At 51.2% G+C, this 26747-nt stretch overlaps 1 protein-coding gene across 1 annotated transcript; it reads right to left on the reverse strand.

Annotated features, from left to right (window-relative positions):
• Positions 1–4691: 4691 nt before the first annotated feature.
• Positions 4692–23518, reverse strand: LOC132673221 (fatty-acid amide hydrolase 1). Its single transcript, XM_060625687.3, has 15 exons — positions 23020–23518; positions 14964–15077; positions 12394–12528; positions 12030–12163; positions 11746–11952; positions 11454–11494; positions 11106–11230; positions 10123–10248; positions 9483–9580; positions 7906–8005; positions 7580–7620; positions 6769–6808; positions 6185–6293; positions 5473–5618; positions 4692–5097 (listed from the first exon to the last, which is right to left on the reverse strand). Exons 1-15 carry the CDS (start codon positions 23212–23214, stop codon positions 4969–4971), a joined length of 1740 nt encoding a protein of 579 aa, XP_060481670.1. The 5' UTR covers positions 23215–23518; the 3' UTR covers positions 4692–4968.
• Between the last annotated feature and the right edge of the window lie 3229 nt (positions 23519–26747).

A 26747-nucleotide genomic window follows, 5' to 3' on the forward strand; every position in this document is an offset into this window, starting at 1 on the left:
TGTCCATGTTCTTGGAATTGTGTTACAAAAGCAGAAAGTACATGAAGTTTGGAGTTGGCATGTGGCTTCAAGTCTCTCTAAGTCTTTGGCCCTGGACAAAGTAGCAACCCTTTCTAAACTTGTTACTCCACCTATAAAATGGAAGTAAGAATTCCCATCTTTTTCCAATGGGATAATGGGTTATCAACTCCACAGCCTAACAGATGTTGGAATCTATTAAGACATGGAGTGCTTCGGAGTATGAACAGGAGCACAAAGAAGCCCTTCCCACTCAGCCTGCCAGTTGTAAAGTCTACCCTCACCTCAGATAAGTGGGAGACCTGTAGGTGGAAATGTGAAGTAGAGCATTCCAGGAACAGCAAGTACAGTGAGCAAAAGGGGTGGAGGTGGAGGTGTGCACAGTGTCCCAAGCACCACCTGAGGCCTACATGGTTAGGATGTGGACGGGAAGGAGACTTGCCAGGTCAGGCAAGACCATATAGGTCACGGCCAGAAGTCTGACTGAACACAAGTGATACTAAAGGTTTCAGACATAATAATATTTGTGTTTAGAAAGGTCACCCAGGAGCATCTGGGTGGCACAGTTGGTTAAGCGTCCAACTCTTGATCTCGGCTCAGGTCATGATCTCCCTGTTCATGAGTTCGAGCCCCATATTGGGCTCTGCACTGATGGTGTGGAGCCTGCTTGGGATTCTGTCTCTCCTCTCTGACCATCCCCTGCCTTTGCTCTCTCTTTCTTTCTCTCTAAAGAAATAAACTTTAAAAAAAAGTTTTTTAAAAAGAAAGAAAGAAAGAAAGAAAGAAAGAAAGAAAGAAAGAAAGGTCACCCAACTGCCATATGAAGGACAATTGGAGAAGACCAGTCTGAGGCAGGGAGCACCAGGCAAGAAGCATAGTAGTGGACCTGGGGAGAGGGGAGAAGGCTGAGAACAGACAGTAGCCATGTGGTGCCCAGGGTCTTGAGGCTGCTGGACTGGTGGTCAGATAGGAAGGAGGAGGTGGCTGGCTTATGCTGTCACTCCTCCATGCCTCAGCATCATGGGGCATCAGAAAGAGCTCTCTGCCAAGGCTCTGACACAGAGTAACCCAGGTTTTGATGCTAATTCCCTTACTTCTAGCTGTAGACCTTTCTGTAAAAGGGGACAAAGATGCCCACCACAGGGTTAATAGGAAGATTAAATGACATGATGACTATAAAGTGCCCAGAAAGTAGATGGTTCATAGTAGGTATATGGTAAGTATCATTCAGACTGCCCTTCTCTCTTTCCTGATCAAAAGTCACCATAGCACTCCATGCATTAAATATTCAGGGTCTTCACCACCACACCCATCTGCCTCTCTTCCTCCCTTCTTTCAACAAACACCCTCCAGAATGTGAGCTCTAGGAGGACAAGAATCTAGTCTGTCTCACTAGTCCCTGCAGTGCCAGCACCCAGTACACTGCTCGGTCCCTAGGAGATGCTCACTTGATAGTCACTGAATTAAGCACCTTATAAGTGCCACTCCACATGCCAAGAAGATAATGGTGAGCAAGACAACGTGCAGCTCTCAGGAAGCTTGTTTGAGTGGAGGAGACAAAAAACCACCATATAATTCCAGATAGCATCAGTGCTACAAAGTACAAAGGGTAACACATTAGACAGGGTCAGACAAGCTGTTTTACAAGTGGGTGATCAGGGAAGTGACACTGGAGCTGAGTGTTCCAAGCAGGGGAAACTAGTCAGCATAACACAGAGGCTCTGCAACAGGAACCGGCTGGAGATGATCAAGAAACAGAAAGGTGTGGGCGCCTGGGTGGCGCAGTCGGTTAAGCGTCCGACTTCAGCCAGGTCACGATCTCGCGGTCCGTGAGTTCGAGCCCCGCGTCAGGCTCTGGGCTGATGGCTCGGAGCCTGGAGCCTGTTTCCGATTCTGTGTCTCCCTCTCTCTCTGCCCCTCCCCCGTTCATGCTCTGTCTCTCTCTGTCCCAAAAATAAATAAAAAACGTTGAAAAAAAAAAATTTAAAAAAGAAACAGAAAGGTGCTCATGTGACTGGAGCACAATGGATGAGAGAAAGAGCCACCGGAGATGAGGCTAGAGAGGTAAGCAAGGGCCCTATCCCACAGAGCCTTGTAAGACACAAGGAGGAGACTGGATTTTATTGATTCTGGGTGTGATGGGAAGCCATGAGAAGGCCTGAAGCAAGTGACTCAATCGGATTTACACTTTCAAAGCATTCCCGCTGGTGATTGCATGGAAAGTGGACTGGGGACCAGGTGCAGATGGAAGCAGGGAAGCCCCATTCGGTTACTGCACTGCCAGATGAGAGGCAGGTGGCATGGACTAGAGAGCTAGTGTAGCAGTGAAGATGGAACACAGTGGCTACTCACTGGCCCCGGGCACCACCTTCCCCACTCCTTGGCAGCATTTACCCCTTGTCTAACCTTTCTCTGAGCCCTGATCACCCAGGAGCGGATGTTTGAGTTAATGTCCAACCCCCAGAGTTAATGTCCAACCCCCAGAGTTAATGTCCCACAAGCCCGGGAGCCTCTTGAGGATGGAAGTCAAGCTTGGTAGAGCTCCAACACCACTGAGCACAGGCTGGGAAGGTCCACACTGGGGCTCAAAGGGTGAATCAACGAAGCAGAGAAGGATAGAAGGACAGGTGCCTCCTCCCTGCAGCCTCAGGTCTAAAAGCACAAGGATATCAGTAACCAAAGAGAAAAGTGGGGCAAGAGGAGAAAAGTGGAGGCAGGTGGTTTTATGGAACGATATGAGACAAACTGACACTGCAGTTACACGGAATTGGGGGAAAATGCAGCACTACCTAACTGTCTCGACCTAGCTGTCTATGTGGGTTGGGACCTCTGGACATTCACTGGCTGCGGTGAATACCTCCCCCACCCCTCAGCAGCATTTGACCCTTGTCTAACCTTTCCCCAGGCAGTGATCACCCAGGTTGCTGATGTGTTTGTGTTAATGTCCAACCACCCCCAGAAGCCCTGGAGCCTCTGGAGGATGGGAGTCAAGCTTGAACTGAGCACAGGGCTAGGCAGGGCCACCCACACTGGCCTCCAAGGGCAAATCAATGAAGCAGTGAAGGCAAGGACAGGCACCCTCGCCCTGTGGCCTTGTGTCTAAAAGCACAAGTTTATCAGTAACCAAAGAGAAATGGGGCAGGAAGAAGCCAAGGGAGGGGTACAGGCCAGGGCACAGATGATTCTATGGAATGATATGAGGCAAAATGACACAGCAGTTACAAGGAATCTGGGCAAAGTGCAGCAAGTATCTGGCTGTCCCAATCTGGATGTCCATGTGATTTTGGTCTTGAAGTGTGAGGCCTCAGGCCGAGCAGGGATACCACTGTCAGACAGTGGAGGTGCCCCTGGCCATGTAACCTGGAAGGCAAAGTCCCTCCAAAGAAGTAGGAAAATCAGGGTGGAGAAGGAAGCCTTGGGAAGGCAGCTTACCCTGAAAAGAATCTGAAGTGGGCCAGATAGGGTTAGGACCCGCCTGGCCTGAGGGCTTAGGCTCAGAAACATCTTCTGCAGTAAGTAGGGGAGTTAGAGCTGGGGCCAGGGAAGAGTGAGCTCTGCTTAGCGGGGCCAGGAAGTCCCCAGACTAGTCATAGACTAGTTGCCCACTCGCCAGGCAATGCAGTCCTGTAAAAGGTGGGCTGGCAGATTGGGCAGAGGTGAGACTGAGCTGAGACAGCTCACTTCTAACCCAACTGTCAATTCCCAAACCACCTCTCTGCCTACCCCTAGGCCACAGCCCTAGCTCAGGCCTCAGGCTCCCTTCCTCAGATTAGGATCATGAAGCAGCCTCCTTATCCCTCTCCAGGCTCTGTCCCCCAAGTCTGTGCTCTTTGCTGCATCTGTGTGATCCTTTAAGAGCTCCCCATTGCCCTTGAGACAGAAGTCAAATTCCTGAACTAACCCCCAAAGTCCACCTTGATCTGGCCCCCACCTGTATCTCTGCTGCCTCTCCTATACCCATTCAATACCTCCATCTACCAAACTCATCGTGGTCTTTTGGGTGTGTGGCTCCTTATCCCTCGGATGTCCTCATCCCCATCTCAGCTTCTGGAAACCTTCTACACTCAATACATGTCTTCCTCCTTCAGGAAGCCTTCCTAGAACAATCCAGTCCTTGGCCAGCCCTGTGAGTGCTACCAGATCGCCTTGTCTCATGCTCTCTTCTCGAGGCCTATGGGCCCCCTCCCCACAACAGAGCCAGCTCAGGGCCAGCCCTCCAGACTCCCTGCTGCCCTATGCCCAGCCCTTTGCTGGCCGCTGAGGACAAAGATACAGCATTAGGGTCCCTCCTGTCAAGGAGAACCAGTGTACTAAGGGAAGCAAACCCACCCACAGATGCTCACCACAGAGAACAGACTGGGAAGAAACAGTCCACCTAGTCCAGGGCTCAGAGGAAGGAGGGAAGGCCTTCTTGGGAAAGAGGGATCTGAGCTGGGCCTCGAAGGATTTAATGGTAGAGGAGCAGAAAGGGCATCCTTGGAGAGGGAAGGAGCAAAGGAAAGAAGAAGAGAAGGGCAATGCTTAGCAAAGTAGGGCTTTGTCTAAGTGAGGGGACAGGGGGATGGGTGAGGTGAGAAGGCTGTGTCCCTCCTGTGGGGGATGGGAACCATGAGATTGCCGAGGCTGGAGTAGGGCTCAACCCCCAATGCCCTGACAATGATGGCCAGAGAGCATACAGACTAGAAACATTTCTTGACTGTTAGTGGGCTTTTGCCCATGTCACACCCACTGCCTGCCATGTGGTGGGCATGTCAGGGCAGAGGGAGGGATCAGAAGGCAGGGCAAGGTCCAGACTCAGGGCGTCTGTGCTTCTTGTAGAAGATCAGGGGAGGGGTACATGGAAGCCTCTGGCCCAGGCTGAACATTTCCTCACAGGGTGGCAGCTGTGCCCAGACTAGGCTGGGCACAGATCGAGTGGATCTCAGGTCCCCAGAGCCCAGTGGGTGGCAGTCAGGATGGCTGTTTTTCAGGGGTCATCAGTCGCTCCACCTCCCGCATGAACCGCAGACACAACTCTTCTTGCCAGGGCAGAGCCACACACTGCACGGCCACAGGCAGCCCCACGCTCTTCTTCACGGCCTGTGAGGGACACAGGTATCAGGATGGGAGGTAGAGGAGGCAAGACCCCGCGATGGACCAGAAAGCACCCCAGCTGGAGAGGAGGGGCAGCATGGCAGGGCCGGGCTGCTGTCCTTCAGGTTCTCTCATGAAGAAAGGTGAGCGAGGGGGTGCCTGGCTGGCTCAGTCAGTAGAGTATGTGACTCTTGATCCTGGGGTCATGAGTTCGAGCCCCAGATTGGATGTAGAGCTTACTTAAAAAAGAAAAGGAAAAAAAATGCAGGCAAGGACTACATGCACTTATGCTGCTTCCTTCACAGCAGCCAGCATTGGGGTGCGGGTGGGAGTCCAGGGGAAGGGGGACCCTGGGGGCCAAGCCAGGCCCTGTGGCCTCACCTTCTGTAGCGCCTTGTCCCAGATATCTCCAAAGTAGCCCCTGTAATGTTCCATCTGAGCCTCGTCCTCAGCGGTCACTGTGGTGACAGGCACCACCCCCGCTGGGAAGTCCAGGCAGTTGTAGAGCAGAGTGTAGCTGACAGCCGCTGTAACACAACACAAGCGGCTACAGCAGGCCAGGCGACCTTCAATGCCAACCGTCTTCTCTGTACCCCAGCCTTTCATCCCGGGAAATGGCACCCTGCCTCCACAGACAGAGAGGGGCTCTCTCCCAGGGCCACAGAGATTCAGGTGAGTGACAAAGCTCAGGAATCCAGATTCAAGGTAGGCTGGAGAACCTGCTGGGGCTTGCCCTGTGCCCTTGCCCATGAAGCTTCCCCACCTGGAATGTTGTCCCTATTTTCTTGGCTTATCTAAATCCCACCTGGACTTTAAACGCCACCTCCCCAAACCATAGACTCTGTAACTCAAGATCACCAACTTCAGTAGTGCTGTGAACAGGGAGCTCATTCCCACCCAGGACATCCCACATGACTCCCATCTCTCCAGCCAGACTGTGAGCTCCCCAAGGGCAGGGCCCTCCCCAAGGGGTGTAGCCCTCCCCTAAGTCTCCTCTTCTACTTCCCAGCAGCCTTCTGGACACTGGGCCGAACTTCCAGAGGAGGAAAGGCAGGTGGGAGTGTCAGGGGTGTGGTGGGGCAGCAGGCCTCACCTGTGGCCCTGCCGGGAGCATTCAGGTTCAGAGCAGGGCCCAGCATGGGGGTGAGCAACACATCCAGGTCCAGTGCTCTCCACTGGGCAATCACAGAGTTGCGGTACACCTGGGGAGGATGCCAGCAGGAGCCCTTGGACCCAGCCCATCACAGAGACTCTCTAATGAAGGGACTGTGGCCAGGGTGGCTCGGGCCCCAGCACCTGCCCCTGGATCTGGACTAAGCCTGGAAGGGATGGAGGTCCTTGGGGCACACAGGCATGGCCACTCTCAGGCAGCATCAGTTGCTCCACCTCCCACACGAATCATAAACATCATTTTTCCTGCCAGGGTGGGGCCACGTAGTGCCAGACAGCACCAGTGGGGGCAAAGAGGCAGCCAGGACAGGAGCTGACTGACCCAGTCCCTAAGGATGAGCACCTAGGCAAGTGAGGATCACAGACCAGTCCAGGGAGCAAAAGGGGGAATGACAGGCTACTCCAGGGGACCAGAGGGATCAGTGGCCAAGAGAGCCCACTAGTAGGTGTCCTGTCTAACTCTACCCCATCCCCCACCCTACTCCACTCTAGGGGCTCTGACCTCACCTCAATCTCGTACTGCAGTTCCCAGAGCTTTCCAGCCGACCTAGGCAGAGGGAACGAGGTCACTGGCCATGGGGATTTGCAACATCAGACTCCTACTCCTAACACCCCCCCCCCGCCCCAGATCTCAATCCTCCATGGGCGCTTCTCAACTATGGGAGCTCTGAGGCAGATGCAATACAAGGGAGAATTTCAAATCCCTAAGTTCATGTCCTGCTGAGAAAATCAGGCCCCAAGAGGGACTTAGGCTATGCCACTTAGTGACTTCACAGCACAGCCAGGACCATATCAGGCCTGATTCCCAACTACCCTTAGTACACAAGAGAGGCCAGAGCTGCCAAAGGTCCTAAATGCCTGGCAGTGAGAGAAGGGGCAAGTCCAGAGGATGTCAGGGCCTAAAAATAAGGCCATTTATGCCCTTTTCCCACCCGAGGCACTAAGGGGCAGGCAGGACCCAGTGAAGCTCAGTTCATGTCAGACCTCCAAGAGCAGCGTCTCTCACAGGTTCCCAAGTAGCCCCCTCTCCCCTGTGCCTCAACATGCTTCCTTACTGGTCCTTTCTACCCATGCATAGCCAGGTCTTCTCCTCTCCAACCCATCCTTCCGTGATCCCTTTCAGGCTCCTCCTCTCTAGCCAGACCTGGACCCTGAGAAGGCAAACTTCAAGGTCCCATCTGAAAGCCACAGAGGTTGCCACCCTGGCTGGGCCACTTCCACCTCAGAAGCTACTTCCCTCATCTCTTCCTGTCAGAAACCACTTAACCCCAGGTCAGGGGAAGAGGGGGTGGGATCTAGGCATAGGAAATGTCCTTACCGGGACTTCATACTGCCAAGAAAGGCTGCCATCCTCGGGAACTGCCAAAGGACAAACACAGTGTTAGTGACTCAGCTTTGGGCTGAGTGCAGCCAAGCCACCTGTGCCTCTTTTCCTTCTGTCCCTTCCCCCAGGTCCCAGGTCAGCACCTCTTTTAGCACACAGGCTGGCTGAAGATTGCAGGGCATGGGGTGAGGAGTATAGGTGGGGGTTGGAGAGAAGAGGAGGCCATGCTCACCCAAACCAAGAGAGGCTAAGGCGAGAGGGGAAGAGCCCCAGAGGCCCCCTGCCAGCCCACCCCAACCCTCCACTCCTTGTGCCCTCACCAGAGGCTTTAGCAGGAAAGCCAGCAGTCCTTTCAAACACCTGGGTATCTTCAGAACTGAGATCAGGTCTCCCAAGCAGGGGTCCACAAAATCACCTTTGCTGGGAGACAAAGGGTCCAGTTCAGCATTTCCTCCCCAGGCCTCCCTCCTGGCTTGGGTCCAGTCCAGCACTCCCTACTCAGTGTCATCTCTTCGGTGATACCTTCTAGACTCTCTCTTCAACAGACTCTGGTAACCACTGGTCTCCAACCCCTTCACCTGCCTCCTTTTATTTATTTTTTAAAAGATTTTTCTTTCTTTTTTTTTTCTTTAATCTCTACACTCAACATGGGGCTCAGAACCACAACCCTGAGATCAGGCAACCCCGAGATGCTCTACAGACTGAGCCAGCCAGACACCCTTATCTGCCTCCTTTTAAACACGTGACTTGTTTCTGCTGATCACTGGGATGCCTGGACTCCACTCCACACTGGAGTTCCCCAAGGCAGGACTCTGTGTCTCCCTCCCTGGCAAACTCAGCTTAAAGCAATAAGGACTCAATGAGGGCAATAGCTTCCTGGCCAGGGCTTGGCACTGAGAGTATCCCCTGTAAATGCTGATGCCAGCCTAGAGGTATAAGCGGAGCCGTCATGACTCTTGTTTCTGAGGCTGTCTCTAGCTCTAGAGTTCAGGGAAAGGTCTCAGGAGGCTGATCCTAAGGGTTCATTCCCAGGGCCAGAGTGAGGAGCAGCCCCTTCTGCTGAAGACTGGACCATACTCAGCTACGAGAGGAAGTCAAGTCAGCCCAGGCACATGACCAGGAGGCACCTTCACAGATCTATCTTCCACTCCTATCAACCCTTAAGGACCAAAGGCTTCTCTAAACATGAGCTCTTTAAAGTCCCTTAAAGTAGTGGGGTACCTGGGTGGCTCAGTCAGTTAAGCGTCCGACTTCAGCTCAGGTCATGATCTCATGGTCCATGACTTCGAGTCCCAAGTCGGGCTCTGTGCTAACAGCCCAGAGCCTGGAGCCTGCTTCGGATTCTATGTCTCCCTCTCTCTCTGACCCTCCCCCATTCATGCTCTGTCTCTGTCTCAAAAATAAATAAAAAATAAAAAATAAAGTCCCTTAAAGTAGGCCTGGCCCAACCCACCCACTCCTACTCTACAGAAGAGAAAACTACTGAAAAGGCAGACTTGGCTCAAGTCAGAAGAGCCTGGAGTCACAGCATGATGTCTAGATGTCTCTCTTCCTGTTTCATCCTGCCCTTGTCTCCCAATCTTCCCCAAATAGACAAGCAACTCCCCTGACCACCTCCTACCTCCCAATGAGCTCCCATCAATTAAGCTCTGCTCAATCCAGCCTCCCCTTGAGCCAGTACCTTTCTAAAGTCTCCCTGGCAAAGGATCTCCAGGCTCAGTCTGCACAATTAGAGGGGCAGAGAGGTCCCTGCCCAGAATTCTCAGAGCTTCTTTGTGTTCAGCTGAGGCCTGTCTCCCATTTTCTGCCAGATTGGCCCACACTGGGAGTAACAGAACCCATTGCTCTCTCTGGGTCTAATGTCCCCACCCCAGACCCCAAAGTCCACATCACTCACAAGTTCTGTAGGAAGCTGTGGCCACCATCACTGAACAGCCCACCTGTTGAGAGGATCTCCAGAGCATGGGGTATATTGCTTGGCAGGAAGGGGATCAGCTGCAAGATTAAGGAGTATAAGGCCCCCACACCTAAAAACCCTTGACTGCCACAACCCCCATGCTTCCCAGGAGGCCCTGAGGATGGACTGGACCAATCCTGCCTGCATGGTAGCACCCCCTGGAGCCACAAAGGCAGCCTTACTGACCCATGAAAACTCCCTTAAAATGCATTACCATGAGAGAAGTCAAGCCAAGCCATACATGAACTAACTTGTCTCAGATAAGCAGAGTAGAGCCCATTGGCTCACCACCCTGGGATGGTGGGAATCTCTGGACAGTTGTGCACCACTGTTTGTAGTTGATGAGAGCCTCCCATATAGCACTCACACATCCCCAGCACAGGGCTGAGTTCATCACCAATCACTTAACCTAATTAATACGATCAGCCCTCTATCTATGGTCCCACAGGAACACAGTTCCCATCCCAACCACAGAATAATCAGGGTGAGAGGATGCCAGGGACAGGCGGCAGCCATGGGTACCAGGAACGTTTCCCGAAGGAGGGGCCACACCAGGACTTCCAGGTTCCCACAGCCATACCGTGTGGCCAGCAGCCTCCAGGCTCTGCTTCGTCTCCAGCAGGGCCCGCTTCATGGCCGGGGTTGGTGTGGTATAGTTGTCGGTCTCATAATACCCCACACGCAGGGGCCGAGAGCTTGTGTAGACCTGGGGGCAAACACAGGAGTCAGAATCAGGTCAAGAGAGGGCAGCCCAAAGTAGGGCTCCTAGGGATCTTAGAAGCTACTCAGCCCCAAACACAGCTGAGAAGCTGCAGCCTGGATCCCCGGAAAATGACTGTCTGAGAGGCCAGCCCTTTCTGCCTCTGACCCTTTCACAAAACACCTTCACAATGACTCTGCAGGAGGGGCCCAGCAAGGATGAGGGTTCCCACTGGTCATATGATGAAACTGAGGCTTTAGGTGTTGATAGGAAGACGGGCAAACAGGCCCAGTACATACTGACAACACTAGGTCCAGAACCCAGGCATCCTGAGCCAAGGCCCTCCACTGCCTGTTTCAAGAATGCAAGTCCTGGCTCCCATGATAATTTGTTCCAGACCTCATAAAAGGGACCTCACCTCCTCCTTTCCTCCCTTTCAGAAAGGGGTTCATGAACCACTGGGTTGTTAGAATATCTTCTGTCAAGGAGCAGGAACTCACCCCACCAAGTCCAGATATTCTGCCTACCAAGAAACACCCAAGTTCTCCCTCAAGTTGTTCTCTGAGATGCGTCTCCTGTTTCTCGATGACTGCAGAAGAGGCTGGGGTCAGAAGGGGGGGCCTTTCCTCAGCAGAGGCCCCACCCCACCAGGCCAGTTTGGAAGCTTCAGGGTCTCCACATGCAGGCAAGAGCTCCATCTGGTGGCTGACTGCAGAGAAGTTGACCCTGGCTGCAGACCCTTGAGGGTGGGTTTCAGGAAACAGAACCTCCAACCCCTATCCACAATGCCAAGGGGCTGCTCTCTGGGCTCAGGAGCACCAGTGATAACCAAATTCAACCCCATGCCCCCCAACCCTGCTCACCTCCTCCTTGAAGGGCAGCGGGGGCACGGCAGCGTCCAAGCGGAACATGTCCTCACACAGTAGCGCTCGCAGGCACAGTGCTAGGCTTTCCACATCCCGGGCCATGGGGCCAACTGACATTTGCACTGTGGGGCAGGGAGGGGAAGGAAAAAGATCACCCTACCCTAATGGGCTCTGGGGCACAAGCAAGGGCTGGGACATGGCCTAGGAGTGTGAGCAGAGACATGGAAGTAGGAACTCCCACCTAGACCAGGCTGGGAGCCAAACACTGCCCCCAGGAGATGCAGGGTAGAACTGGATCAGGCAGACCCCCCTCCACCAGGGCACTGAGGGAACCCCAGACCTCACCTGCTACCTGTCCATAGACACAGCCCTTCAGGCCACTCTTGCTGGATAAGAAACACAAAATGTTGGAAACAGGAAATGGTCACCCTCTGCCCAACCTCAAACCCATACAGCAGCTTAGAACTCTCACCACTTTAGAAAGTAGGAACCAACACCAATGGTGCTGTGACATTCCCTCCCAGGAAAACCCCAGAGTGAGGAAATCCTTGCCTGGGGCCTAGAGAGGTTGAGAGCTAGGCCAAGATCATAGAGCAAGAGATCCAGGAGCTCCCTCCACCCACCACCCACACCATACCTGATGCGGTTTCCCGTGGGCTTGAGGCCACAGATGCCACAGAAGGAGGAGGGAAAGCGGATACTGCCTCCGATGTCAGTACCTAAGCCCAGGGGGGAGCCTCCACCCGCAATGAGGGCCCCTTCACCCCCAGAGGAGCCACCTGGGCTCTTAGAGGACTTCAGTGGGTTCAAGGTCTGGCCAAAGAGGGGATTACTGCAGTCATAGCTGGGGGAAGCAAGAAAGGGTCAGCTCAGGTCACACTGGTGCCAATGCCCCTGCCCCCACCCGGCACCCAATCCAACCTGAACATGGACTGAGGGATGTTGGTGTGCACGAAGGGCACAGCGCCCTGTAGCTTCAGCACCTGCACCACCACACTGTCACACTCTGCAGGCATGCTCTCGTTCAGGCTCAAGCCCAGTGTTGAATCCTGGCCCTAGAGGGAAGGATAGGCGCCAAGAGGTGTACAGCTGATGGATCAGGGGCCCTTCAGCAGAGGGTCCACTCTTACTGCCATCTCACAGGCCAAGGCAGAGCACACCCATGGTCCCTCTCAAGGCCTCTGGACCTGATACTTCCTCTGAGGGCCCAGGGTAACCCAGGATGCAGACATGGCTGGCAGGGGCAGGGGTGGGGATTGAAGCCTGATGTGAGGCAAGGGCATACCTTGTAGCTGAAGCACTCCTTGAGGCTCACAGGGACTCCATAGAGCAGGCCCCGCTTTGGGGCCTGGGACAGCTGAGTCTCACAGTCTGCCAGGTAGGTGGTCACACAGTTGGTCTCTTTGTTTACTTCCCAGGCCTGGAAGAGGGAGAAATGGACACAAGGCAAAGTGAGATTGGCCTTTTTTAAAAAAAAAAAAAAGAAAAATTGTGGTAGAATATACATAACATGAAATTGGCCTTTTAAAGTATACCCAGGGAAAAACCAGCAACATGGCCCGGAGCCAGGAGGGCAGAGAATAACTTAGGGCCCACCACCCATCTCACTGGGGACCTCTAGTCCCAACCTCACCCTGGCAGTCTCTGGCCTCAACCCAAAGACAGAGAGAGTAACTCCAGGGCCAGGGCACAAACAAGGCACGCAAAGGAGCAAGACACTGGCCTCAGATGCTCCCCAGAGGGGATGAGCTGGGAGGAAGATGACCTCTGGCCGCTCCACCTCCTCCCCTAAGGTACATCTCTGCCTGTGAAGCAGTCAGGAGGAACCAGATAGGGGCAGATCCCCATCTCAGCCCACACCGGGAGTCAGCACAGAGCGGGACTAGAGCCAGGTTCCAGCCTCCCAGAGGCCAGCATGTTCTCTCCTGCCCCAGGCCTGGCCCACACCTGCCCCAGCTAACTCTCCCCTTTCCCAGAAACTCTTGAATCTGATCATGAAGTCACATAGAGGAGTGACTGACTAATACCAATCACTTAAAGGGATGGCAGCCTGCCTAAAAGGAACAATGCACTAACAGTAGCCATCTGCCATGGGGTCTTTCCATAGCCCTCAAACCACATTCCACAAGGCCCTATGGGAGGGATAGACCAGGGCAAAATGATACACAGCTTTCAGTAAATACTCCTGTCCCTGTGAAACATCTGAGGAAAATGGGTGTGGGTCCCATTGCCACAACTTGGCACATGAAATCGGTCTCCAGGCTACCCAAGGCAGGCAGGGAAGAGGCCAATCTGTGACGAGAATGCTCACTTGTGGGTGATTACGAAGGGCAGCAACTTTTCAGGGGCATTGACAGAGGAGACGCAGCACAGTCTGTCAAGACTGCCTGTGTCCCCCCGGCACAGCCAGTGCGGGGGTCTGCATACAGTCCTCTCTCCCCATACAGCCAATCTCCCTCACTCTCTGCTGCACTCACACCACTGTCACACACCCATCAGTCACCCGGCATGCATGTCCACCTGCCTAGTGGTCATACCCACTGTCACACACTCTGTTTCAAGAAATTACACACAAGTCAACTCACAAAGCACAATTCTTTTTCTTTCATTTCATTTCAAACACATTCCTTGAACACTTACTGTATGAAAGCCAGTAAGTATTCAGCACCAAGTACAAAGACAAATGAGACAAGCTCTGCCCACAAGGAGCCACAGGGGAAAGCAAAGGATAAGACAAGCCCTAGGATGCCATGAGAAAATGTGTTAGAATGTTAGAAAGAGAGGCACCCGGGTGGCTCAGTCGGTTAAGTATCCAACTCTTGATTTCAGCTCAGGTCATGATCTCACAGTCATGGGATCAAACCCCACATCAAGCTCCGTGCTGAGCATGGAGCCTGCTTAGGATTCTCTCTCCCTCTCTCTCTGCCCCTCTTCCCTCCTTCTTCTTCTTCTTCTTCTTCTTCTTCTTCTTCTTCTTCTTCTTCTTCTCCTCCTCCTCCTCCTCCTCCTCCTCCTCCTTCTTTCTCTCTCTCTCAAAATAAATAAATAAACATTTTAAAAAAGAAAAGAAAGAAAGACCACTGAAGAGGGAACCCTAACTCAGGCTGGGGAGGGTCAGGAGAGGCTCCCTGGAAGACAGCCTCTTTCTCTGAGCCCTGAAGGTTCAGCCAGCAGTGCCTGTTGCCCCAAGAGGGGCAAAGAAGAGGGAGAAGAGAAGAGGGAGAAGAGGCTTCCAGGTAAAGGGAATCCCACAGTGCACAGTGTGGCAGGCTCTGGGTGCCAGGGAACCGTAGGCAGCTGAGCTATTGATGCCCACACTCCAGAAGGCCTTGACCAGACAGGATGCCAGAGACTGAAAAGGAGCAGAAGAGCAGAATCTAAAGAACTGGAGACCTGAGAGGGAATCTGGCCAGGAGGCTGGGGCCCCACCCTGGAGGGAGATGGTGGTGGCAGACCAGGGTGGCTGTGGGGGACGGGAGAATGGGGACAAGGGGATGGGCCAGAGAGAGCTATAGAAAGAGAACAGACCACATTTGGTGACGGATGGGGTGGAGGCGGGAGCGAGAGGGAAGTCTGGGCTGAAAGCCAGGCTTTTAGCTAAGACAAGATGCTCAGTGTTGCCCTCTCACCAACACACACACAAAGTCAGCCTGCCTCTCCCTCTCTCTCAATCTCTCTCTCTCTCTCTCTCTTTTTCTCATGCACACAGCTCCTGGCAGCCCCTGGCACTGTGGCCCCACCCTGGTCCCCAGAGAGAGTAACTCCAGGCCAGGTTTTCCCCCCAGCCTTTGCAGAGAGAGGAAGGATCCAGGCAATCCCCAGCCTAGGGCCTTACCTTTCCTACTAGGGCCTTACCTTTCCTACGTAGGTGAAGAGTGCAGCCTCCGGGGACAGCTCCCCTCGTTGTAACTTCTGCACCAGCTGAGTCAGGGGCAGGGCCAGCAGTGCCTCTGAGTCCAGGTCGGGGTTCTGGGGAGACACCTCCTATAAGTACCCCCTTACCCCACAGGCCTCAAGTGCCTACAGCTGACACTTGCGGCCCATGCCCCTAAGTCCCCACACCTGCCAAAGCAGATGCTAACTGTCACATGCCAATCCACGACAGACATGCCCACCTGCAGCTCTGAGACCAGAAACTGTGGCCCAGCCTAGGCAGGCACTTGTCACCTATGGACAGGACAGATATACCTCTTCTAGGAGGTTATCAGACGGGGTGCCCTGGGAGAGGCCATGCCCAGTATGATTATTAAACCATTACGAACTACCACCACTGACAGCTGCCAACTGCACCATGCTGCTGCACTCTGTTCTGACTAAATCTTGCTACCATTCCCATCGCACAGATAAAGAAACTGAGGCACCGGAGCGCCTAAGTGGCTCAGTCAGTATAAGCGTCTGACTCTTGGTTTCGGCTCAGGTCCTGATCTCATGGTTTTGTGAGTTCCATGAGTTCCAGCCCTGTGTCAGGCTCCATGCTGGCAGGGTGGAGCCTACTTGGGATTCTCTGTCTCCCTCCCTCTCTGTCCCTCCCTCACTCTGTCTCTGTCTCTCCCAAAATAAATAATAAATAAACTTAAAAAAAAAAAAAGGGAGGAAGGAAGGAAGGAAGGAAGGAAGGAAGGAAGGAAGGAAGGAATTAAGGCACCAAGTGGCTAAGTGCATCACCTAGGACCATACAGGTAAACTATAGTTCTCCGCCCACTCAGCATAGGCTGTCCACTGGCTGTCCACCTGCACCTAACCACTCAATCCCTGGCAAGGGAGATGAGAAAAAGAAGACACTATCCTGGGTGGTTGGGGCTGTAGCTAGAGGCTCACACCTAAAAGAGAGGAGTTTTTCATTCATTCCAGATACATATTACCAAGCACCATACTAGGCCTGGGGATCCAACAGTGAACAAAAAAGGCACGTCCATGCTTTGGGAAGCAAGCATGTAATTAATAAGTAAACAAGAATTTGAGATAGTAAGAAATAACTTGAAGAAAATAAAACCTGGTGTGGTGAGTGGGTGGCACACAGGTAGGTAGAGGGTGGTCAGAGAAGATCTCTCAAGGAGGAGGGACATTTGATCGCACACCTGACTGCCAGACCTTGAAGGCTCCCAGTCTCTGGGGTCAGCCGTTGCCTGAAAACCCAGCTTGCTCCCTCCTCAAAGGTATTGAGGCAATTAGTAAACACGGTCAGAGAGAGGGTCTCTGAATCACAGCCACCACTTTCCACCCCCACTCTCCTCTGCTCTTGCCAAGGTCACCAGGGACCTCCTGGTGACAAATCCAAGAGATACTCCACTCTGATATTTGCTCCATGTCTCACTGAGGTATTCAAAGCTATTGAGACCACATACCAGCTCTCTTCAATTGCCTCCTGGGCATGGAGATACTACCCTCCCTGGTTTTTCTCCTGTTTCTCTGCTACTTGTCATCCATTTATTCAGTTAGTCAACAAACATGTTCTGAGTACCTACTATGTGCCAGGGACTACGTTAAGGGCTATGAATTTAGACTTAACCAAGACAGACAAGTCCCTGCTTTCAGAGCCTACATTCAAGAAAACAAACAAGTTAACAAATAATGGACAGATCATGGGAAGTATGAGAACACAAGAACAGCTGCTGTGATGGAAATAAGAGATGACTGACTCAGATGGGATGGTCAGGCCTCTCTGAGGAGGTGACATTTCTTTGTGTGATTTGAAGGATGAGAAGGAGCCAGATGTGGGAAGAGACACGTTCTTCTGGGTACCTCTTCTTCCCTCCCTAATGCTGGGAGAAGTGAATCCTTCTCGTGGCTTCCACTCCAGGTTCTCCACCTAACCCACGGCCTCCTGACCCTCCACCCAGCCTGACCCAACTGAGCTCTGGTGCTCAGGGGCTATTCCCATTGCCGCCCACCCTTGTGTCCTTCTCCCTGAGCTCGCTGCTCCCCCACTTTCCACCATCTCCTGTTCCACGTACCTTTGTGCAGGGAAGCGCTGAGTCCATCCAGGTGTTAGAGTGCAAGAACAGGCCAGGGCCCTTCCCTCCCCCTCTCCCCCGCATCCAGATCCAATTAGTCATCCTGTCCATCCTTTCTTTCCTGGATCACACAGGGCCACCTTAGCGATTATCAAGCCCAAGCCATCTACCCACCCTTCCTGCCAGGCCAGCCAGTGCAAAGCAGGACTGGCTGCTCCTTAAGGTCTCTGTCACACCACAAGTTCCAGAGGTGTTCCAGGAAGTGCTTCCAGGCTGTGTTCCTGTCAGACTCCTCCACATCCTTCCATGAGATACCACCTACTCACACCCTCCACACACACCCACCACAGAGCCTTTGTACCCAGGAGTTAACAGCAGGAACACTCTACCCCCTTCTCTTTTTCTTAATTTATTTTTTATTAAAAAAATTTTTTTAACGTTTATTCATTTTTGAGAATCAGAGAGAGACAGAGCATGAGCAGGGGAGGGGCACAGAGACCAATGAGGGGCTTGAACCCACAAAGCGTGAGATCATGACCTGAGCTGAAGTCGGATGCTTAACTGACTGAGCCACCCAGGCACTGCTCTACCCGCTTCTCTTAATTTGTTAAACAGATATAATACTCACTTGGGATTTTATATATATTTATATATATATATAATTATATATATTATATAATGTAAATATAATATATATAGTATATATATACATAAATATAATGTATATATAATATATATATTGTATATATACATAAATATAATGTTTATATAATATATATATTTTATATATACATAAATATAATGTATATATAAAACATATAATGTAATGTGTGTGTGTGTGTGTGTGTGTGTGTATATATATATATATATATATATATATATATATATATATATAATACAGGGAGCCACAAAGCAGAAAAAAATAGCAGAAAGAAAGGCCACCTGACCCTGCCTTGGGGGATTGGGAAGGCTTTATTGAAAAGTGATACTCAGGTGAAAGGTAGAGTATAGTTGGCCTGGCAAAGAGGGGTGAGGACAAAGAATGCTCCAGACAGTAAGAACAGCATGTGCAAACTGCTGTGATCTCTCCCCACATACACTAGATAATCCCTGGTGATACACGTTTTAAAAACATATACAAAATGAAAGCGCTCTCTCTCTTCCAGCCATCCAAGATACCAAAAGGAAAAAAGGCCAAGGGGAAGAAGGTGGCCCCAGCCCCTACTGTTCTGAAGAAGCAGGAGGCTGAGAAGGTGGTCAATCCCGTTTGAGAAAAAGCCCAAGAATTTTGGGATCAGACAGGACATCCAGTCCAAAAGGGACCTCACCTGCTTTGTCAAATGGCCCCACTACATCCAGCTGTAGTGGCAAAAGACTACTCTACAAGCATCTAAAATTGCCCCCTGCAATTAACCAGTTCACCCAGGCCTTATAGACTGCCAAACAGCTCCTCAGATGCTCAAGCTGGCCCACAGGTACAGACCAGAGACAAAGCAAGAAAAGAAGCAGAGATTGTTGGTCCAGGCTGAGAAGAAAGCTGCCGGCAAAGGGGATGTCCCCACTAAGAGGCCGCCTGTCCTTCGAGCAGGGGTTCATGTGTCACCATCTTGGCAGAAAACAAGAAGACTCAGCTGGTAGTGATGGCACATGATGTGGATCCCATTCAGCTGGTTGTCTTCCTGCCTGCCCTGTGTTGTAAGATGGGAGTTCCCCACTGCATCATCAAGGGGAAGGCCAGGTGGGGCATCTGGTCCACAGGAAGACCTGCACCACTGTCACCCTCACACAGGTTAACTTGGAAGACAGAGGAGCTCTGACTAAGCTGGTGGAAGCCATCGGGACCAATTACAATGACAGATATGATGAGATCCACTGCCACTTGGGAGGCAACGTCCTGGGTCCAGAGTCGGTGGCTCGCATTGCCAGGCTAGAAAAGACAAAGGCTAAAGCACTGGCCACCAAACTGGGCTAAGTAGACGCTGTAGTTTTCTGTACATTTAAAAGTAACAAAAAGTTCTCTTTCAGCCAGAAAAAAAAAAAATATATATATATATATATACATACATACACAAAATGAAAATGAACATTCACCCTACCCCTGGGACCACCCTGCCCAGTCCCTCTCTGAAAAGGAAACCATAGTTAATGGTTTCTAATGAAAACTCACAGGGAAAAAAAAGTTTATGAAAAGCTCACCATGTATGTAATTGTTTTCATATATTCTATTTTTGTACAAAAGGACTATGCTATATACACAGTACTTACTACACCTTGCCTTTCTCGCTTCGAGTTGAAAATAGCAAGATTGCTTTATTTTTTTTTTTCTGATTACATAAGTGTGCTCATTATGAAAAAAAAAATGCCTAAGAGTATGGGGAAGAAAGTAAAAATTAGCTGAGAGCCCACCACACTAGGAGACTTGCCACTGAGAGTGTGGTCACCACCATTTCCCACCTTGCTACAAGGTGCCACGAAGTCCCTGTGAGCCTCAGCTTGAAGCTATCAGCAGGTTCTCTCCATTTTTAAAAAAATTAGCACAAATTTTAATTCTGTCCTATGTTCTTCCATGTTGACAGCTGATGACAGCACCGCTAACAGCTATTTTTAAATCTTCAACTAGTTATCAGGCAGCTGAGACATTTTTTCTTTCACAAGACACCAGAGAAAGTCTGCACCTCCAGGAGGCCAGTCTACAAACACAGGGGAAATTAAATTTGTACGGAGAATGCAGGGAAGTGTACAAATAAGTTGTAACTAAGCATTCGGCCACCTAGTAGCATATTCTTTCTCAAGGGAGGGATACTATAGCTATCATTGAATCACTGCCCCTCCTCCAGCTGTCTCTCCTTGAGTCCCCGACTGTCCTAATTTCAGCTGTCCTACATTATCCTCCATGTCTTTTTTAGTTTCCCTCATGGTTTTTATCACCTTTGTTTTATTTCAAGATATCTTTTCCATTTGGTCACACAGGCCACCGATAGTGGTCTCAACAAAAACTACATTCACCCTCAACTCATCTACTGAATCATTTTGTTTTAAAGTCAGGTTTCAAGCTGGGCTTGGAGAAGGCCAGGAGATGGAACCACACATCAGATCCAGTTGAAGGAAGTGGCATTTGTTAAGACCAGTGGAATTCTGGCAAAAGGGGTTGTTAAGAAATTTGTTTTGAGGTAAGACCACAAGTGCAAAGGCACAGAGGCATGAGCAGGTGTTCTGGCTTATCTTTTCCAGCCATGAGATTCTATTGATGGTAGTTCTTCTATTCAGTCTAGAAAGGATATTGACACTCATTCAGGGGGCAGGGTGGGAAAAAAGTGGGCAAAGAGTCGTTACAGGTTAAGCCTCACGTGGTCAACAGAGAGTTACCAGAAACAGGCCTCCCTCCCCAGTTGCTCTATAGTCGAGAGAGGTGAACCATTTTGTGATGATTCTGGAGGTGATTAGGATTCCCCCTCCTCCAGCAATGCCTGGGAACACTGGTGGTATCTAGGCTCCCAGCTAGCTTTGTCAGGAGTCTATCAGGCTGGAGCTGTACTACCTGCTGCTGTATTCCCCTGGGGCCTGCCCAGGGCCCTGCTTACCTCACTGCCCCTTACTATTCGGGGCAGGCCTGAAAAAGCCCCAGAAGAAAGGCTGCTTATACAGCCTCAAAACCCACATTCCCATCATCCAGAGACTCCAGAGCCAAGCAGAAAGGCACCTTAGGGGCAGGAGAGAGGAAGGAGCTCGTCCCAAGGTTCCAAGGGATTGAGTTCAGCTAAACCACCTACTTCTTAACTGCCTCCAAGGCCTTTCAGAGTTACTGTTATCAAGACCCTTGCTGACTGCTCAAATGAGACTCCTGAGATACTTCTCCTTTTCTCCTCCACAGTCACTGGAAAAACATTTCGCTGTTTACCCACCTGGAAGAGCCAGGCTCTCTTGCCCTGGCAAGGGTATGTAAACAGCTTTTTGTATTTCAGGCCCATAACCTCTACCCTGGAAATTTTGGTTATTCTCTCTTTTTTTTAATGTTTATTTATTTATTTCGAGAGACAGAGAACAAGCAGGGGAGGAGCATAGAGAGAAGGAGAGAGTCCCAAGCAGGCTCCGCACTATCAGCACAGAGGCCGATGCGGGGCTCAATCCCACAAACCAGGAGATCATGACCTGAGCTGAAATCAAGAGTCTGACCCTTAACTGACTGAGCCACCCAGGTGCCCCTGGAAGATCTGGTTCTAAAAAAATAATGAAAGGCGGTTGCTCCAGAGGGGACCTGTATAGATGCTGGTGTTTGGAGCTGAAGTGAGGAAGACCTACCCTTCTACCACGTCGCACCCCTGCCAGCAGGTGGGTGTCTTGTGACTGGGAGGGGAGTTCAGTAGGCAGGAACAGTGGGCAGACTGCTGAAGCTGCCCCCGCACAGTTCTTGCCGGCTGGCTGCAGTTCGGGCTATTGCTAAAGAACTCGGGCCTCAGGAGCAGCTGAGGGTCTCCAGGGTGAGCCGGGTGTCACTGCAAGGATCCCTGAGTGGGGCACCTTGGAACTCAGCCAGAGAAGGAGGACTTCAGTGAAGAACTTGTGCTCAGGTAGTAGGGTCAGTGGCCAGTGTGGACTGAACATCTAAAAACTGACTGATGGTGGGCTTTTCAGCAAGCTTGAGGAATAGAGGCTGGAACCAGATACATATTTATTTCAACAAATAAATAAATATGATATATCCTGGCCCAGAAATGGTGTGGAGTAAATCCATACCGGCTAAAAGACACCGTGATCAAGGCTGCACCCTGGGCCCGGCATCCTAAGGCCTGGTCTCCCTACTTAATATCCCCTCCCTGCTCTCCTCCACTGGAATGAGGCTGGAGAGTACCACTGGGTGTGTAGGTTCTAGTTCCAGCTCTGCACCCAACTCTAAAATCACAGCATCTGCTAAAAGCAATTTTCTGTGACTCCCTCCCTGACTCCCACCTAGGCACATCCTCCTGACACCTGCTGTGTCCCCAGTCACCTGGAATGCTTTCCCACCTGCCAGATCTGAATCCTATCAAACACAAAGCCTCACAAACAATCGTGGCAAGTTTTTCCTCTCACAGTACATAAGAACTTCTCCCAGAATTTATCATTTTGACTTCTAACTGGGTCCAGCGTCTCAAACACCTTGAGCGAAAGCCTCGTCTTCTAGGCCCCTCCCCAGCACCTATGCACACACTGAGCTGAACCAGAATGAGAAAACCTTGTTGACAGATCACCCAGGGAAGGGCTGGAATTACACTTGCTTAAGGAAAGGGGCCTGTAAGGGGTTAGAGCAGGAGCTGGGGAGACTTCTATTCCAGCCCAGCCCCCTTTGCACTTGGGCAAGTCCTTTTCTGGCTCTCTCTTAGTATCATCACGCACAAATCAATGACTTTAAACTATGAGCTTTCCGGATTCCCTTGGCCATGACTCTGTGATTACAAAGTCTTAACCTGAGCATCATATTGGTTCTCATGCTTGCATTTTAGCTTTCTAAAAGTCTTGAGGGGCACCTGGGTGGTTCAGTCGGTTGGGCGTCCGACTTGGGCTCAGTTTGTGAGTTCAAACCCCGCTTGGGGCTCTGTGCTGACAGCTCAGAGCCTGGAGCCTGCTTCAGATTCGGTGTCTCCCCCTCTCTCTGCCCCTCCCATGTTCATGCTCTGTCTCTCTGTCTCTCAATAATAAACATTTTTTTAAAAATAAATAAATGAAAGTCTTGAAATTCTTTGGCACCGAGCAAAGTTCCTCTCTCTTTGACCCAGTGCGGCGATGGCCTTTGGTCTCCCAGCCTCCCCTTGGCTCTACCTCAGAAAGAGTATGGAATGTATTAGGGCAAAGAGAGGTTCCGAACGTAAAACCTGCGCGGCCCGCCACCTGCCCCTCCGCGCGCCAGTGCGGCTGAAAATGCTGCTAGGGATACCCCACCCTGTGCCTCCCCACACACACCACGGGACCCCAGCGGTCACCTGGAGGCGGAAGCGCTGCGCCGACTTCTCCATGGTCTCCAGAGCCGCCCGCTGTTTGCGTCGTGCCCTGGCCCCCGCGTCCCGCGCCGGCCGACGACTTGACCAGCGCAGGGCCACGGCCGCTGCAACGAAGCAGCAGGCCAGGGCAGCCACAGAGGCGCCAGGGAACTCGGCCCACAGTTCGTCCAGCACCATGATCTCCCGCCGCCAACTGTGCGGAGAACCGCAGACGAGGGATCAGCACACGCGCATGCCGCCGCAAAACCCGGCCTGGATCGGCCTAGGATCCCGCGCCCCCTCTGCGGGAAAGGGGGTTGGAGGACGCGCGGCCGCTGGCCCACGGGCCAGAGGCGGATGGTGCGCAACCGTCAAGGTGAAGCCCGGCGACAGGTTTAGGGTCACTCCTCGCGTTCTCCCGCACCCGGCCGGGAAGGGCGCGAGCGGCAACCGTGTTCCGCGCGCGCCCTCGGTAAGCCTACTCCCAGCGCACCTCACAGCCCCAGCTTCCCGGAAGACGCGGCCGGCAAGAGCCCTCTGCGGGGAAAAGCCGGCCAAGAGGACGAGAGCAGCGACCGATTGGACTCGAGGACCTGATAAACGCCCCCCCCGCAAACAGTTCAGTTGCATCTTTCTTGGAGACCCTCCCAGGATGCTCACCTCCCCCACCCTCAGAGCTTCCAGGGGCACAGGAAGTTTCCCTGGGGAGCCCACCTGCCGCCCCCTCCCTTTCCCCAAATCCCTTTCCCCAAATCAGGGACCACATGTCTCTCACTCAAGGCTCTTCATGGCCAGATCATTGATCACTTGTCCTTTTGCTCGACCACCTCCCCTTCTCCAGTCATGGGCCCTCCTGGATTTTACATCCAGAGAGCAGAAGGAACACCTGACCAGGAGTCTGGGGACCTGGCACTCTTCCAAAGAGGGGATGGGGTGGGGGGTTAGATACACAAACAAAATACTCCCATCCAGGCCTCTATCATAGGACTTTCTGTTTATGTGTTTTATGTCATTTGTCCTCCCAACAGACCTATGAGGAAGGCATTTTTATTAACCTTATTTTCTAGGTCAGGTAACTGAGGACAAGAGGGGTTAAGTGACTTCTGTGGTCACACACATGGCTGAGTGGGGACTCAAACTCAGCTCTAATCTCAAACCATTGCTCTTAACCATCAAGCAGTACTACCATTACTGCCCCTGGAAGTGAAACTCTGTGGGATGTGGTGTGGGAAAGTGCTTTGTGGCTGGAAATGGCGCCTGCTGAAACACTCCGCTGTTACTCCAGTTCTGTGTTTACTTCTCTGAACCTGTGCCTTAACCTGTAAAAGGGGGGTGGTTATAATGCCGCCTTAACCTGTAAAAGGGGGGGGTGGTGGTTATAATGCCTACTTCACATAATTATGAGCAGTGTGTGAGGTCCTTTATGATTGGTGCCTAGCACGTAGTCGGCCCTGCGGAAATGTCTGACTGAATGAAAGGCCCACCTGTAAAAAGCCTAGATGTGTTAACCTTAAAATGAAAACTATCAGTTATTTTAACAGCAAAGTGGTGTATTCTGGAATAGCAGAGAGTTGCAACTCCTGACAACTAAGCCTGGCAAAAACCACAGGCAAGTCTAGGAAACAAAGGAGAGGAAGTTCTTTTACAGAGGAAAGGAGGAAGTTAGGAGGGGCTATTAGAAACAAAAAGTCCATTGAAGAAAACTGAGAGTTTGAAGTATAGTGGCTTTTCATTGGCTGAATTGTGGCATTGTCTCATTGGCTGGGCAGCTGCTAGGGAGAAAAAAACCCTTTTTCCTCCAGCTGGGTAATAAAATTTTATAAGGTGTGTCCCTTCCTGTTGGGTCTGCAGTTGGGGAGTGATAGGGCATGATAACTCTTCCTTCTGACTCCACTTTTTTTTTTTAAGTTTATTCATTTATTTTGAGAGATAGCAACAGAGAGCATGAGTGGGGGGAGGGGCAGAGAGAGAATCCCAAGCAGTGGCACCACAACCCCCTTTGCACTGTCAGCATGGAGCCCAACTTAGGGCTCAAACTCATGAACCATGAGATCATGACCTGAGCTGAAATCAAGAGTCAGATGCTTAATGAACTGAGCCACCCAGCCACCCCTTTGACTCCACTTTAAATGAGGTTTCCTGGGCCACCTAGCTGGCTCAGTTGCTACAGCGTGGGACTCTTGATCTTAGGGGTTGTGAATTTGAGCCCCTTATTTGGTGTAGAGTTTACTTAAAAATAAAATAATAAATGAAGTTTCCTTTTATTAGTTTTCACAAATGATATTGGAAGAATCCGGACCTGAGGGTCTTGTAAATCACTGTCAGGCTCTTGAGCATATTCTGGAGGCATTCAAAGCCTTGTGTTTCTAGGTCTTCAATCCCAGTTGAGTGCTGCTGAGTTCTTACTTAGCACTCATGGCCCTTTTTGTAAGTTTTCCTGGACCTCAGTTTCCCTAAGAGAGCTGACAATGCAGGATGATGGAAACCCCAATCTGAAATAGGTCTTGCAAGGTCATCTCACCCCATCTCCTGATGGAATAAAGGGATTCTATTCCTTGACTCAACCCTTCGCTTTCTGGGTGACCTCGGGTAACTCAAGTTTCTTTCCCTTTTGTAAGGTGAGAAGCATTCTTTCCGACATACACTCCCTCTCACAAAGGAGAAATTAAGGTTATAGTTATGGCAGGAGGGCGACTGGGTGGCTCAGTTGGTTGGGTGTCAGACTTTAGCTCAGGTTATGATCTCATGGTTCATTGGTTGGAGCCCCACGTCTGGCTGTCTGCTGTCAGTGAATGGCCCGCTTTGGATCCTCTGTTCCCCTCACTTTCTGCCCCTCCCCCACTCACGTTCGCACGCGTGCGCTCTCTCTCTCAAAAATAACTGAATATTAAAAAAAATTTTAATTATAAAAAAAGACTATAGTTATGGGGAAACTAAGGCCATTCTGAGGTTTAATCACCAAGTTTATAACCTGCTGTGAGTTGGACCAAAATTTGCAGGGCTTCTTTGTTTCATTTTTTAAGTTATTTGTGAGAGAGAGAGAGAGAGAGAGAGAGAGAGAGAGAAAATCCCAAGCAGGCTCCACACTGTCAACATGGAGCCTGATGCAGGGCTCCAACTCACAAACCTCAAGATCATGACTTGAGCTGAAATCAAGAGTGGGACACTTAACTGACTGAGCCACCCAGGTACCCCAAGCTAAAATGTGTTAATTTAGGAACTCCATTAACAAAATCTTCATTTGTATTTCTTTGCTGTGATGTTGGTTTCTCTAAGTACTAGCCTCCTGGGGGCATATTAAGCAGGATTTAATTTACAGAAAGGATCTGAAGGATCTGGTGGGGTCTGGAAGCCACGGCAGTAAGTTCTGGACCAAGTCGAATGCATAGGTCATGGTGGGTGACCACTTCATTCCTCTGAGAGATCATCCCTTCACCTTCTGACATTCTGTGGTTCAGTTCAACAGACTGCCACCAGCCCCTGCTACTTATATGATAGGCCTCTTGAGGTGAGCTGGAGAAAGTGAGGCAACTACCAGACCTCAGATCTGGCCTTGTGGGGCTCAAGGTTTGGTTGGGAAGGAAAAAACATGCATAGGCCAAGAGACAAAAGATATACTTTGGTGGAAAAAGCAGAGATCATACTGCATAAACCCAAAGAGCCTTTGGATGCTGGGCCCTTGTGCTGAACAGCCCTTGGGGAATCAGATAGTTCAGAGGTATATAAAGCTT

Source organism: Panthera onca, chromosome C1 (genome assembly GCF_046562875.1).
Source record: "Panthera onca isolate mPanOnc1 chromosome C1, mPanOnc1 haplotype 2, whole genome shotgun sequence".
Classification (NCBI taxonomy): Eukaryota; Metazoa; Chordata; class Mammalia; order Carnivora; family Felidae; genus Panthera; species Panthera onca.